This window comes from Marmota flaviventris, chromosome 11 (genome assembly GCF_047511675.1).
Source record: "Marmota flaviventris isolate mMarFla1 chromosome 11, mMarFla1.hap1, whole genome shotgun sequence".
Lineage (NCBI taxonomy): Eukaryota > Metazoa > Chordata > Mammalia > Rodentia > Sciuridae > Marmota > Marmota flaviventris.
In genome coordinates this window covers 60,442,306-60,458,003 of record NC_092508.1, presented here as the reverse complement: position 1 = coordinate 60,458,003, position 15,698 = coordinate 60,442,306, and the positions used below count along the sequence as shown (strand labels likewise).

The following is a 15,698-nucleotide window of genomic DNA, read 5'->3' as shown; positions in this document are numbered from 1 at the left end:
GATGAATTGGGGCACAAAGGGGGACAAGGATTAGATACTTTTAGGGAAAAAATGACTGTTGTAGAATTACAAGCTAGAGGTAGCAGAGGAATTATAAACAGTAAATATAAACAGTGTAATATTAAACAGGAATGTTTGTAGCACTGAGGAACAAAAACTGTCTGAAACAACAGAACTGATTCAGTGATAGTTTCCATCCATTCCCACTCTCACCCTCCTGCACTTTGCTTGGGTCCTGGGAAGATGTATGAGCTATATGGAGGCCCTCTGGCTTCTGGTTAGGTTCTTATTAGCCACTGGGGGATGTTTGAAATATATAATCCCTTTCACATTCTTCCTTCTTGGGGGTTCCTGTAAGTTGGCTGAATCTGTCCACTCAAGGCCTATGTCTGATTGCCCTCTCCATAGTTTTCTCTCTAGATTCTAGTAGATATCTTTGCTTTAAGCTTGGGGCACTGCATAATCCTTGTGGTTTCCTACACCATACCCACAGATGTAAATAATCCTGTTCCTTATTAAATTGCCCAACTGGAATGTGCCATCTGTTTCCTGATAGGACCCTGATTGACACACTAAGTCCCATTAATCGCCCAACACATGTTTATTGAGTAACTACTACATTCTAAGGAAGAATACAATGGTGATATTGGACAATTAATGCCTATAAGGGAAGTCTGGAAAGAGAAGACAACCACAGAAACAGATTATTATATTACATGTTGATAAATGATGCCCAGCATTGGATGGGGAGGTGGGTAGGGTGTAAGATAGTCAGTCATAGGGAGCCTCATGGGTTCTTGGTGGAGATAGGCTCAGGCAAATTGAGAGGCAAGAAGGTAAATAAGGAGTGATCAGGAACCTCAAGAGACATTGACAGCCAAGGACATCAGAGCCAGTCAGGGTTAGGCTGGCCTGATCAAAGAAAGACTTTACTATGGGGAGGGGTCCTTTTCTTCCATTTTCTTATTCTCCCCACCAAGGGGAACTAAATGATACATGAAATTGGCAGCCTCTCACTCTTAGCCTTTTAATCTTGTCCCACTACCAGGATTTGACATTCCTACATTCTTGGCCTAAAACCCGTCTTTGGAAAATTACCTCCATACACATTCTGCACAGTTTAAGGTCATTAAGATTCCAACAAGACACTATAGTAAAATAACCTTGAAGATAAGTTACAGAGGAGGGTTAGAAGTGAACATTCCCCAAAACATTCTAGAAACCCTGGCAGTCAGACCCTTTTTCTCTGACAGCAACATGTAATACTGACATGTTCTTGCCCCATGAAGAAGGGGGAAGGTAATTTTAGAAACAGCAGAGAGTAAGCTTCAGGGCATCAAAGTGATTCCACTAAGAGGCTTTTGGTTCATATCGGTTTTGCAGGTCCCGGTTCAGGAAATAGAACCCAGGACCTTGTGCATGCTAAGCAAGTGCTCTAACCTTGGTGGGCACTTTTAAAATCCATTTTATCACACACCACAGGAAAGTTCAGGGTCCAGGAGGTGCCTGTTTTCCCCTCTTAAAAACAATCGGTTATTTTTTGGTTGATATTTTGTTTTGTCCTTGTTTGGTTTGGTTTTGGTACCAAGGATTGAACCCAGGGACGTTTAGCCACTGAGCCACATCCCCCTGCTCTTTTTATTTTTATTTTTTAAATTTGGAGACAGGGTCTCTTGCTACGTTGCTTAGGGCCTCGCTAAACTTCTGAGGCTGACCTCGAACTTGCGAACCTCCCGCTGGGATTATAGGCGTGCACCACACACTACAAGTGGTTTGGCTGCTAGCCCACCACTGCCCAAACTATCCAAGATTCCTTCTTGACCTTTCCTTGGCATCAGAATTGGGACTCAAGAGACTTCATTTAAAAAGCACACGCATAACCGTATCGAACAGATCCCTCTCTTCTGATAACCCAAAGCCTGCGCCACGGCCTTCCCACAAATAAGAGACGCGGGAAGAGTTAAAAAGATATTTGGTGAGCCTGAATTCCTCTGAGCGCGCTCTCTGCACAAGTAACTGCATCAGTTACTCCAGCCCTCTGCGAACTCCGATGCTGGGCCAGTGGGCCGCCACTGAGCTGGGAGAGCTCTCGACGGCCGCGTGATCCCGGGGGTGGGGCCGGTTTCGGATCCAGTGCCAGCTGCCCACCCCCAGGAGGCCCCACAGCCCTGACAACCTCCGAGAAAGTCCCTCCCCTAGGCGGAGACATCGCCAAGAAATCCCGACCCCGGGGCCTGAGGGGGCTAGTACCCAGAGGCTGCCCGGCGCGGACCGTGAAGTTGTGACAGCCATGGAGAGCTACAGAGGCTTCTTGGCGCTGCTGATGTCGGCGCTACCGGTCGGCTTCCTGTCGGTGCTTTTCACCCTCATCTGGGTCCTCCACTACCGAGAGGGGCTCGGCTGGGACGGGAGCTCGCTCGAGTTCAACTGGCACCCGGTGCTCGCGGTGACAGGCTTTATCTTCATCCAGGGCATCGGTACTGGGCACCTCCTGGGGGGCGGTGGAGCGTGGCTGGCGAGAAGGAAGAGGGCGGGCTCCGGCGGGGCGCGGGCGGGGCCCGGCAAAGCGGCGATCGCGGCGCTGCAGCGGCGGCACCCGGGCGGGAGTGCGCAGTGAGGACGCGTTGCGGGGGGGCGGCGGCGAGGAGCGCAGCTGGCCTGAGTCGGCCAACTCGGTGCAGTGGGTCTGGGTCGCACCGGGACGTCCCCGCGTCTGCAGGAACAAGAGTGGAGATATGCCCCAGCACCGCGCTTCCCTGCCACTTGCCCCTAAAAGACGCCTCTGTGGGCGGAGCCTGCGCAGTCAGGGGCGCGGAAACCCTCTAGCCAGAGACCTTTTGCTGAACTTGTTAGAAGGCTGCAGAGTGAGAGAGGAAGGCTGCGGGGCAGAATGGAGGGGCGACAACTGGCCTCTCCCTAGCTTCCTTAGCTCTGCATGAAGGGGCTGAGCAGCTGGTAGCCGCGGCGAGTGGCGGAGCATCCTTTCAGGGTTTCACCCGGTTAAACTCAGTCGAGTCTTCGCTCAGTCTAAACACACTCAAAGGGGTGTTTCGCCGCCCTGCCCAGTCATTGGACGCTCTGGAACCCAGCGTGTTTATGTGGCGGCCCACTGGCGAAAGTTCCCCTCCGGGGCTTCCTGTTGGGCGGTGGCCCCAAACCAGGGGTAGGAGAAGTCCAGAGAAAGCTTGCGGCTGCGTGGCTCCGAGGGATGCTCCCGCGCGCGACGTCCCTGGGGTTGGCCGTGTCGCTGCTTGCCCGCGGTGTGCCAGCTCCCGGCCTACTTCTTCCGGGATGAGGCTGGATGGGAGAGGGGTTCAGAGGGAGGCTCAGTCTATGGTGGTGTTTATTGACGTTAGATAGGTCTCACCACCTACCGACAGTTGTCTTCAGCGGCTTGGCTGGAGGAACCTCTAGTTAGTGGCGCAAGCACCATTTATTTGTAACCACTTTCTCAAAAGTGAAATCAAGGCGGTGGCCTTGATAATACATTTAGCAAATTGTAGAAATTGGTGGGCTGGAGTTATGTTGCAGAAAATTATCGTGAGGAATGGACTGAATTGGGAAAGAGATGCCCACCAGCGGGAACCTTCTACCTGGCCCCTGGGCAGGCTGCCTTTTCTTCACCAATATTTAATTCCCCACAAACAAGTGAAGAAAAAAGCGCTGGCCTCATTTCTAAAGAGACGTTTTTGTTTTATTTTTCCTTTTTAAACTTGTGCTACAACTTTGAGCAAGTTCTCAAATCGGGGTGTAGTGGACGGTGTTACTAATGCTCAGCCTTTGGAGGCTTCCCTGGTATGCTCCTCAGGGTGTGAGCGTCACTGGTCATCCGAGTTATTTTGTTGCATAATTCCCAGATGTTTCGCTACTGCACTAAAAGGAGGGGAAAAAAATACTCAAATTCCAAAGTTGATGTCACCAGTACACTTTCCTTCACGGTGGAGCCTTTTAGTTTGACCAGAGCGGTGGACACATTCTGTTTACTCAAAGTGGTAGGAACAGTCTTTTCATCTCTTCCCTCCACCTCTGAAAGCAGCCCCTAAAACCGAGAAGCTCTTCAAAGACTTGAAGTGTGTTCTAATAATTGAGGTAAGGGGAACACAGGTGATAGTGCTTGTTGCCTGACTTCCCACAGAGGACACAATCAAAACATTTGAATTTTGTGTGTCCACTAAATGCATTATATGAATAAACTGAAGGACTGAGGAGTTAAGTAACGTACCCATGGAAGTAGCCTAAGTCCTTTCAATGGCCTAACTTTCAAGGAGTTCTCTGCTTTTAGGGCAATGAACTTATTCTTTGCAGTCTTCTCTTCAGAGAAGTCAAAAGCTTTACTTAAAATACATTTTGAAACTCTTTATTCACATTATAATCCATTACAGGGTTTGTGTAAAAGATTTTCTGATTTCTCTAAATTGTGGATTTCTCTTAATCTGTTTATACTTCCTTTGGGGCAAAAATGTGTAAACAGATATTGGGGGATTTTTCATGTGTTGCTGTTATGCAAACCTCATTTTTTTTAGGTTTAGTCACTCTCTTCTGTGTTAATATTTCAATGTTTGTCTTTGTCAACATTACCCACCCTGTTTATTGTTTGGATCCTGAATTTGCAAAGCGTTTTAATCATGTAGTACATGTAACTGACATGAACATAAACTTTTTCATATATGTAGACCCCATACATAATTCTCCCTGGTTCTCCTGTATCTTGGCTCACACATACTCAGCCAAGCAGTAGGAAGTGTCCAGGGGAAGAGAAGTAAATACAGAAGCTACTTGGTTTATTATGGAGTTACATCTCCAATAAAACCTATCATATGTTGAAAATAGTATAACTTGAAAATGCATATTCCTAATCTACTCTGGGTTAGCAACACTGTACAATGCTCTGTAGAGCATTGAATGTTATGATGGTGTAGCTAACTGGGAGCTGTGGCTCATTGCCACTGCTCACCATCTCAAGAGTATAATCATATGGCTAGCCTGGGAAGAGATCAGAATTCAAAATCTGAAGCACAGTTCTACTGAATGCACATGCCTTTGGTACCACTGTAAAGTCAAACAACCGTTAAGTCAAACCATCCTAAGTCAGACAGTCTGTAGTTGACTTTATTGACGGTGAGGCACACACATGTTACAGACTATCCATGTTATACTGGGCTTCTTTACTGTATGTTATTGCTTTAGGGAGGAAACTTTAAGGCTATGAGATTTTAGATCTCTAATAATGAACATGATGTAATAGAACACTTATATAATACACAAATATTTGGAGATCAGGATGGGAAAGCTAACATATAGTTATTACTCTAAGCATGGAGTGCTTTACAAATACAGTATACAAACAGTAAACAGAATTTGAAACTATGTTAAGAACAAATATGGGTCTGTAATACTTTAAGCCTTGAAGAAAGTAAGACTAATATAGAAGTTGAAAAATAAAATCTCCCCCACCCCCATGCACACACACAATCAAGTATACTCCAAATATATTTTGGAAAATATATGTATTCTAAATTAAAGTATAGCAGATTATGGAAAATGTAAAACAACAAAAAAATTTTTTTGAAATGAAGTCTTGCTTGCCTTTAATTCCTGGGCTCAAGTGATCTGCTGCCTCAGCCTCCCATGTAGCTGGGATTACAGGCACATGCCACTGTGCCCTGCTAAACAAAATCTTAAATAAGAGAAATCTACCTAACAGTCTCTGACACTAATGAGGAAGAATTTAGAAGAGGCTTTGTGCTTCTCTAAAAGCAATGATTCCCATGAAATTAAGTATATTGCCAGGAAATCAGAGAAACAACCCTTGTAAAGAAGGCCGCAGAAAAGACTGCAATGAATAAATGCTCTCAAAGTAGCATTTGGTCTTTTAAAAGGTTCAACAAGGTGGAATGTGTTCTTTAGTAAAAGGTAGAAAATTCAGGTGTCTACTTTAGCCGAAGAAGTTTTAGCAATTCTATACTTGTACTTTCCCATGTGTGGAACTCCTTTTGTGGTGTAAAATAAAGGAAGGGAAATTGAATAGTTTAATGATCTCAAGTTGGTTTTGTGAGATATAATATAACTACATTTAAGTAACATTTAAAAGACTAACAGAAATCAAGAGCAGTTCTTAAAAGGAAATTAGGATATCCTATTAATCTATGTAAAAGTGACTAAATTTCAAGATCAATTAAATATATTTGAAAAGCCTCTTGCAAATAAGATATTTGAGGAAGTGCCCCAAACATCTATTCCAAACTAGCCAGGGGAAAAACAGGCTTCTATAACAAAACCTATCAGTCTTAGAGAAAGGAGGGTTTTTTCAAAACAAAGACATAATTGGAAGCAACTCAGAACACATTTTTTTTGTTATAAATAAATGCACTAACTAGTAAAAATGTTTTAGATATGCTTATTTTGTTCACTGCTCAATCTCCAGCACCTAGAACTGACACATGATAGGCCAATAAATAGTTGTTGAATGAATAAATAATTATTTCTGCACCATAGTTAAATTGCTAATAACAAAATCCAGTTTTGCAGCTACTGAGTTGTAACGATAACAACAACATCTGAACTAAAAGTGCCTTTTCTGTCCCCTAGTAGTTATCCTGTTCAACAATTTAGAAACACTGCTTAGTCAACTTCAGGGAAGACTGGACATGCAGTTGTACTGGAAAGGCATCTTTATTCTAAGCTACAGAGCTCATTAGTTCATTACTGCCTAGTATCTTCTGTTCCTCCTCTTGCCTACCTAAGGACAGCACTTAATTCTCCCTCTTTTCTTCTGCATCATTAAGTTTCTCACCCCATCCCTTAGATTATTTCTAATATGTTATAGTTCATGTCATCTTAATCTCTGTCTCTCCCCACCCATCTATCTCTGTCTCTCTCCCCTGTATCCCTCCCAAGCGACCGCCTCAATTTTCTTCCGGCCTTACTGTAGAACATTTTGAAATATGAGTCTGTATCTATAGTCTCTAATTCTTTTCCTCTGTCCTCTCTTGAACCTTCTCTAATCAGGCTCTCTTGTTCTGCTCCATAAAATTGTTCTTGAAGTAATAATCAATTGCTTCCACATTGCTTATACCAGTGGTCAATTCTCAGAACCTCCTGTTGCCTGACTGGAAGCTTGTATTTGACATAACTGACCCCTCATTCCTCTCTTCCTTCACTTGGTGGATTGAGTAGCTTCTAGGATACCCATCTCCTTGGCTCTTCTCTCTTTCTTGGCCACACCTCCTCTATCTCTTTTGCAGGTTGCTCCCCATCTCCCTGGTTATTTCAGGTTAGAGCTCCCAGGGCTCATTCTTTTAAGTACTTCAGTTTTCCTGCATTCCTTCCTGTGGTGGTCTCACCCACCTTCCAGGCTTTAAGTGCCATCTATACACTGAGCTCTCCCATCTTTATATACTCACCCCATACTCTCCCCTGAATTCTAGAACCAGATATTCATCTGCCTATACAAACTCTCTATTTGGATGTCAAAGAGACATGTCCAAATCTCAGCTCTTGATATTCCTCACATGTCCCAAAATACTTCTCTTATAAGTTCTACCATTTCAGTAAATGGCAATCTCATCTTTCTAGATGTTCGGAACTATACAATCATTCTTCATTCCTCTCTTCCACACTTCTCATCCAATCCATCAGAATTTGGATACATTATTATCCAAATTCTGACCATATTCTGACCACTGACTATTTAAATTACTAATTTATTATTTCTCTTTTTCTACTAGAATGCAAGCTACCCAAGGGTAGGGATTTTGTCTGTTTTCTTCACTAATGTATCCATAGCATTACCTAACATGGAGTAGGCATTCAACAGATATTCTTTGAATTAATGAATGTTTGGCCAATCCTTTAAACCAGTAGTCACACCTACAAGGATTGAGTGTGTGAAGTAATTAAGTGAAGTGGATTTAGAATAGAGTATCACTGGATGTCTTCCCTGGGTCAGCACAACATTCAGACATGAGAAAATACTAGGACCACAGTGAGAATCAGTCAGTTCAGCAGGACATAAGATAGGAACCTGAGATTGCTAATAGGGCAGCATCAGGTACTCCTCTTTGGTGGGCACCCTGGCCTCAGTAATTCATTTAACCATACATATAGCTCTCCTTAAACAGTCCTCTTCCCAGATTCCAGCTCAGATACGAGGAGATGAGATGCATACTGGTGGATCACACCCTGTAGGAACCATTTTCTCTTGTAATACTCTAGACCTCATTTCCAGAATTCCTACAAGGGATATGCAGTGGGTTGAATAGTGGCCTCCAAAAATATAGATCCAAGTCTAATTCCAGATACTTTATATTTTGGTCAGATTTTTCATCTTCATTACCAAAAGACCTGACGAGAACAATTTAGAGAGGGAAAGTTTATTTTGGTTCACTGTTGCAGAGGTTTAGTCTATGGTCAGCTGACTCCATAGCTCTGGGTCTGAGGTGAGGTAGGACATCATGGCAGAAGGGTGTGATAGAGGAAAATAGCTCAGGACATGGCAGTCAGGAAGCAGAGAGAGCTCTGCTCAGTTGCTCAATAGGAGTTACAGGTCAGTAGCAGAATGATTGCTTAGCATGTGTGTGGCCCTGGGTTTCATCCCCAGCATCACCCCCTGCCTCCGCAAAAAAAAAAAAAAAAAATGCAGTCATGTCTATAAGTTGTTCACATTTGAATTGGTTAGAGAGGAGAAATGATTTTTTATTTCTAAGAATGTAAGTTGTACTGATCCCTGAATACTTAAAACTGGCTGGGACCTTAAATTCAAATTCTCATTTGAATTTAGCCACATCAGACAACTAGGTGATATGTGAACCAGGACTGTTTCTAATCTGTCATAATATTCATATGAGACACAAGAAACTATAGCTGGATATAACTGATATTTCTTTTCTTTCCCCCTCTTTCCCTCCCTTCTTCCTTCCCTCCCTTCCTTTAGTGGTACTAGAGATTGAACCCAGGGGTACTTTACTACTGAGCTATATCTTCAGCCCTTTTTATTCTATTTTACCTCTATTTTGAGGCAGGATATTGCTAAGTTGCCCAGCCTGGTCTTGAATTTGTATTTCTGTTGGCTCAGTGTCCTAAGTTACTGGGATTACAGGCATTTAGCATCATACCTGGCTAGCTGATCTTTCTAAGAACACAAAATTTCTGGATATTTATTTATAAATGTCTAGCCAATAAATTGATCTTTTTCTATTTTCATACACATATTTGATCCCAAATAACGGCCTTTGGGAAGATTTCAGTCACTTTAGAGAAATGTTTCTAGTGTCAATAGGCTAAAACAAACCATCTGTACCTTCCAGATCACTTCCTTCATTTCAGCTTTCCAGGGGTTTCTGTTTTCATGATATTCATGCAATGAGACAGTGCAGATGCACAGGCCCAGGCACATTTCAGAGGTCTGATTCTCTGACAGCTGCTGCAAGAATTTAAAGGGGATTCTTTTTTTTTTTCAATTTCAACTTGAGGTCCTTTGGATAGAATCTGGTAAAGTCATGGGTGGACAGGGAAATGAGTTATACAGATGGATAATCCTGTTCTAAGTATTTTATCAAGGAGCGAAAAATAAGACTTTATTCAGAGGGAGGAAATTATCATGACACAGCATGTTTAAGTAGAATTTATGTTTAAAATCCCAGTGTAGTTTGAGCTCAATAACTTATTTTTAAATTAACTTAAAGCTGTTACGTAGGCCTAAGTGCAGAATCTTTTTTACTTACTTGAAAGGACTTCTTGGTCTCATATTAGCTAGTACTTGGGTCAGCAGGACAATTTGTCTTGAGTTTTTGATTTGTACCTTTTAAAAGAGGATCTGTCATAACAAAAATTGGTAAGTAAGGTGATGGATATGTTAAATAGTTTGATATAGCCACTTCACAATGTACACATGTATCAAAACATCATATTGTATATCACAAATAATTTTTCTGACTGTAATAAGTTTGAGGGGCTGGAGTTGTTGATCAGTGACGGTAGAGTGCTTGCCTGGCATGTGTGAGGCCCTGAGTTCAATCCTCAACACTGCATACAAATAAATACATAAAATAAAAAGATCCATTGATAAATTTTTAAAAATTAAAAAAAATAAATTTGAAAATAATATCAAAAGAGGATCTGCCCTTTTGCTGGGAATACTGAATGATTACTGTGCTTTATTAAGATTTACTTTTTCATTGGGGCTGGGGTTGTGGCTCAGTGGTAGAGCACTTGCCTCACATGTGTGAGGCACTGGGTTCAATTCTCAGCACCACATATAAATAAATGAATAAAATAAAAGTCCATCAACAACTAAAATAAATAAATAAAAAAGATTTACTTTTTAAGCCGGGCACCGTGGCACATGCCTGTAATCCCAGTGGCTCGGAAGGCTGAGACAGGAGGATCGTGAGTTCAGAGCCAGCCTCAGCAAAAAGCGAGGTGCTAAACAACTCATTGAGACCCTGTCTCTAAATAAAATACAAAAAAATAGGACTGGGGATGTGGCTCAGTGGTTGATTTCAATCTCCAATACTCCCCCTGCAAAAGGTTTACATTTTCACGTATACTTACTGAATTCCCACTGTGTGCCGGGCTCCATGCCAACTTCTGGGATGTGATGATGAACAAAATAAGTGTATTTCTACCTCATAAATCACAAGACAGAAAGTAAGAGGAACTAGAGTCACAGTGCTTTTCATGTCTGGGGATGTTCCTCTCCCTCCAAGCACTCCTTCCTCATCTGCTCCCACTTTGATAGATTCTCATCTTACCTTCCATAAGACCAACTTGTATATATAGTTGTATAATGTGGGGGAGAAAGTGGTGCCAAACCAGAGATTACTTGAAAAATATGTTTTTTCTTATATTTCTGAGTTTGGATTATACAACTAGGAGCTGAGAAATTTTCCAGTAATTAAATTCAAAATCTAGTTACTGTATTTTCTTCTTCATTGTCTAGAGAATAATTATACACAGTTACTAATTTCTTTCCCCTTCAATCCTTCCTTTATTTCTAAGTTTAGAACACTAGCATGTTCCACCAACAATAGCTTTTCTTTGAAAAGATTTAAAATGTATTTATCACATATATAATTCACGTTTCCCCTCATTTTTGTGGAAAAAAAATGGTCTTGGTAATTAGAGCCTCCAACAGATAACCCTTGTTCCAGTCACAAGTAGCTGTTTTATACCATTTCTCCTTCTTGTGGGTTTAGCAGACCTCTTCTTCCTTCTCATTGAGCCTCAGGAATGGTGTCTAGGTAAGTGCCAAGCCAAAGAAGCAAGAAATATTTAAATTTCACGCTGCAGGCAGTTTTTATAATTGTTGAGAATAGCTTCTTCCTTAAGAAATGTGATCTGGTTTGTTAAACTTGCCCTTTTTCCCTAAAGTCTACCATATTTCAGCTGTTTGTATGTTTTTTAAAGCATATAAACAGCTCATTGAAATCCATGATTTTACATTGAACCTTTGCTTATCCAGGGAGCATTTTGAAGCACATTCATCTGTGCAGCTGAGCCCCTGTGTAGCCAGGGCAGAAAATCCTGTGTGCCTCACTTGGAAGAGCCCATAAGTCTCCACCAGATGCCTGTTGAGCAGTTGAGACTAATTGACTACTGGGTTTGCAAGCTTACAAAAATATTGTTTTAACTTTAAAACTATAAAGAACTCTTCCAACCATACCAAAAATAATATAATAGATCCCCATATATTTGCTACTCAGATTTAGTAGATGTTAAGATTTGGGGCACCATGAAAATCTATATGCCAGTAATCAGTGCTGGTGAGAATGATGCATAGAGTTGGGTGATGGAAGGGAGAGGCACCCTACCCTGACAAGAAGAAGAGGTAGGAAAACCCAAGATAGACCCAGGGCCTCTAAAACCACAATTGTCTGGGTCCATTTGGATCAAAAGCAAATGAGATCTTCCTTCTAAAGTAATAGGATAATGATTGGTGTTTTGTTAATAACCTAACATCATCTATGAGGAATTAAATAGGTTCCATTCATGCAACTGCTGGAGAAAGAAAGCTAGTATGCAGCCCATTTGCAAAACTTGCTACTTGGAAGCTGATGTGGGAGTTCAAGACCAGCCTGTCTTTGAAACCCTGTCTCAAAAAAAAAAAAAAAAGAAAGAAAAACAAACAACAAACATATTTGAGTGAAGGTGAAAAGTTTAAAAATCAAGTTTTGACATTCAAAAGTAATAGATTTCCGTGTTATGAAAAACTTGACACATTCCTGTGCCCCAGGCATGGGGAAGAGTACAGAGTCTTCACTGGGAATGCAGTGGTCTTGGGGTTTTTGGCAACAGTTTCTTAAACTTTTTTTTTTGAAGAACAGCATGCACAAGAGTGCCTAAGTCATGTGAGGTGTTTTCCTAACATGGACACACCTGGGTACCCAGGTCAAGAAACTATATTCCAGGGTTCCCTGGTCACCCTTGCAACTCCTTTTAGTTATAGAAGCTAATCCTGACTTTTAACGGCAGAAATTAGTTTTATTTGGGGAATTTTTGATAAACTGTCATCCAGGTAAGAGAGAAAAAGCTGTATATGGTATACTGTTCTAATTTGCTTTTCAAGAAAACACATCCTGAATACTTCCTTTTATATAGCTGTTCAAGTTCACTCACCTAAGATTTCTTCCTGCAGGTGCTTGGTTGATAATATGGTGATGATAATAATATATAAGTATTTTGAGATGGAGTCTCACTGTGTTGCCCAGGCTGACCTGGAACTTGCAATCTTATGCCTCAGCCTCCCAAGAAACTGGGATTACAGGTGCACACCATTGTGCCCTGTTAGCAATAACATTATAAAGCATTTATTGAGGTTGAACAAACTGCTTATCCTCTCTGTGACTCAGCTTCTTCCTCTGTATAACAGTGATAATAATCACACTTTTCTTAGAGAGTTGAGGTGAGAATTAAAATGTAAATAGACACTAACATTGTGTCTGTTCCCTAGCAAATGTGTGTGTGTGTGTGTGTGTGTGTGTGTTACAAATGAGGTTAAACCAGGAGGGGGGAGATGTGTAACATATGTCTTTAGATATTGCACATTTTTATTTTACTACTGTGTAATCACACATTTTGCAAAAGGCTCCATTTGTGGATAAATGGTCACTTAGTCATTGGGTAAAGAGGATTTGCTCTCCCTGAAAACTAGAGAATTATATAGGGTGTGCTCTCAACCCTCAGGGGAGAAAAAGTATGAGGTGGTTAAACCAATGTTTGACTTCACATCACTTTGATTTCCAGATTTTGACTAGTGTACAGAATGTACTTTGCAACATTTTTTTATAAATGCTTATAGGTCATGTACAAATAAGGTAAAACTGGTGAACTCTGATTTGGGTCAGTGGATTATATCCACCTAAACTTCCTGGATGTGATATTGTACTATAGTTATGTAAGATGTTACTTTAGGGGGAAACTGGGTGAAGAGTATATGAGATCTTTTTGTATTATTTCTTACAACCGCATGTGAATCTACAATTAAATAAGATTTTTAAAAATACTTATGGAGTTACATTCTTTGAACCTGGGTCTGTCATAGGCTCTGTTGATTCAAGAGAAAAATAGCAAGACACATTAATGTACTCAGAGAAGATGGAGAAGAGGTGAGAAGGGACCTAGAGCTAGTTTTTTTTTTTTTTTTATTGTTGGTTGTTCAAAACATTACATAGTTCTTGATATATCATATTTCACACTTTGATTCAAGTGGGTTATGAGCTCCCATTTTTACCCCATATACAGATTGCAGAATCACATCAGTTACACATCCATTGATTTACATATTGCCATACTAGTGTCTGTTGTGTTCTGCTGCCTTTCCTATCCTCTACTATCCCCCCTCCCCTCCCCTCCCCTCTTCTCTCTCTGCCCCCTCTACTGACATTCATTTGTCCCCCTTGTATTATTTTTCCCTTTCCCCTCACTTCCTCTTGTATGTACTTTTGTATAACTCTGAGGGTCTCCTTCCATTTCCATGCAATTTCCCTTCTCTCTCCCTTTCCCTCCCACCTCTCATCCCTGTTTAATGTTAATCTTCTTCTCATGCTCTTCGACCCTACTCTGTTCTTAGTTACTCTCCTTATATCAAAGAAGACATTTGGCATTTGTTTTTTAGGGATTGGCTAGCTTCACTTAGCATAATCTGCTCTAATGCCATCCATTTCCCTGTAAATTCTATGATTTTGTCATTTTTTAATGCAGAGTAATACTCCATTGTGTATAAATGCCACATTTTTTTTATCCATTCATCTATTGAAGGGCATCTAGGTTGGTTCCACAGTCTTGCTATTGTGAATTGTGCTGCTATGAACATCGATGTAGCAGTGTCCCTGTAGCATGCTCTTTTTAGGTCTTTAGGGAATAGACCGAGAAGGGGAATAGCTGAGTCAAATGGTGGCTCCATTCCCAGCTTTCCAAGAAATCTCCATACTGCTTTCCAAATTGGCTGCACCAATTTGCAGTCCCACCAGCAATGTGCAAGTGTACCCTTTTCCCCACATCCTCGCCAGCACTTGTTGTTGTTTGACTTCATAATGGCTGCCAATCTAACTGGAGTGAGATGGTATCTTAGGGTGGTTTTGATTTGCATTTCTCTGACTGCTAGAGATGGTGAGCATTTTATTTCATGTACTTGTTGACCTAGAGCTAGTTTTAAAAGTTTGTTTTTCAAGATATTAAAATTACTGGTTTGAAAAGATTCATTATCCAAAGTCTCCATGTCATCAAGGAGGTATAATCAATCAACACTTTTAAGATACCTATATGCACACTGAAATTGGTAAGGAGCAGTCCTTCAGAGTTTGGATTAAATAAAAGGAATACTTTTCTGATGGTGAAGGCTATCAAATGTTGAAAAGTGTCCAAAAATTAGGAAGAATGACTCTTATGCAGAAAACTTTAAAGAGGCTGCATTTGCTTCTGTCTTTGTAGGTTTAGATGTATTTTTGCCTGAGAAGGGACTGAATAATCCCTTACATTTATATGATCCTAAGAAGTTTTATATATTCAAATTATAAATGTCTTTGATAGTTAGGATTCTTTTTTATTTGCTAGAATTAAGAAATGTGCATGATAAATTGCTGATAGCGTGGAATACATCTATCAAGGAAGTATTCTTTAAACTTTTTAAATCTGCCACACATTTCCACACATTTAATTTTTTTAAATACATGAAGAGAGATATGGATAAAGGCAGAATATGTTCTTCTTCAGAACAAAAATTAATTGCATTCTGGATAAGGTGGCCATATAATCTATTGCTTAAATCAGGACTCTTGAGTAGAAAGGCTTTGAAAAAATTTTAAGTTTAATCTATATGCAGATACATATAGATGAATCTTTTCTTAGTGAACACCTGCATCCAGACTGAGAAACAATATCAATAGGAACTTTTGGACTTTCTGGCGTGTTCCATTGCCTGTGGTACCCCTTCCTCAGAAGGACCACCACTGACTTCTCTAACTGAAGAGATGAGTTTTGTCTGTGTTTACACTTTATACAAATCGAATCATAACTATATACTTGTTAATGTCTGGCTTCTTGGGATTCGCTTTGTAGGTTGATTCCTATTGTTGGATGTAGTACTAATTATAGATCATTCATTTCTTTGCTATGTTATTATTTCATAGCGTGAATATATCATAATTTATTTATTCATTCTATTGATGAGCTATTGGGAAGTTTTCCAGGGTTTTGACTAT

The 15,698-nt window shown here is 40.7% G+C and overlaps 1 protein-coding gene across 2 annotated transcripts in view; it reads left to right on the top strand.

Moving 5' to 3' along the window:
* Positions 1–2,185: 2,185 nt before the first annotated feature.
* Cybrd1 (cytochrome b reductase 1) overlaps positions 2,186–15,698 on the top strand; it is a 29,591-nt gene continuing 16,078 nt past the window's right edge. For both annotated transcript variants that reach the window (XM_071619079.1, XM_071619080.1), the window contains exon 1: positions 2,186–2,477. In XM_071619079.1, coding sequence (XP_071475180.1) covers positions 2,291–2,477 — 187 coding nt within the window. In that variant the 5' untranslated portion in view covers positions 2,186–2,290. The remainder of the gene's footprint in view (positions 2,478–15,698) is intronic.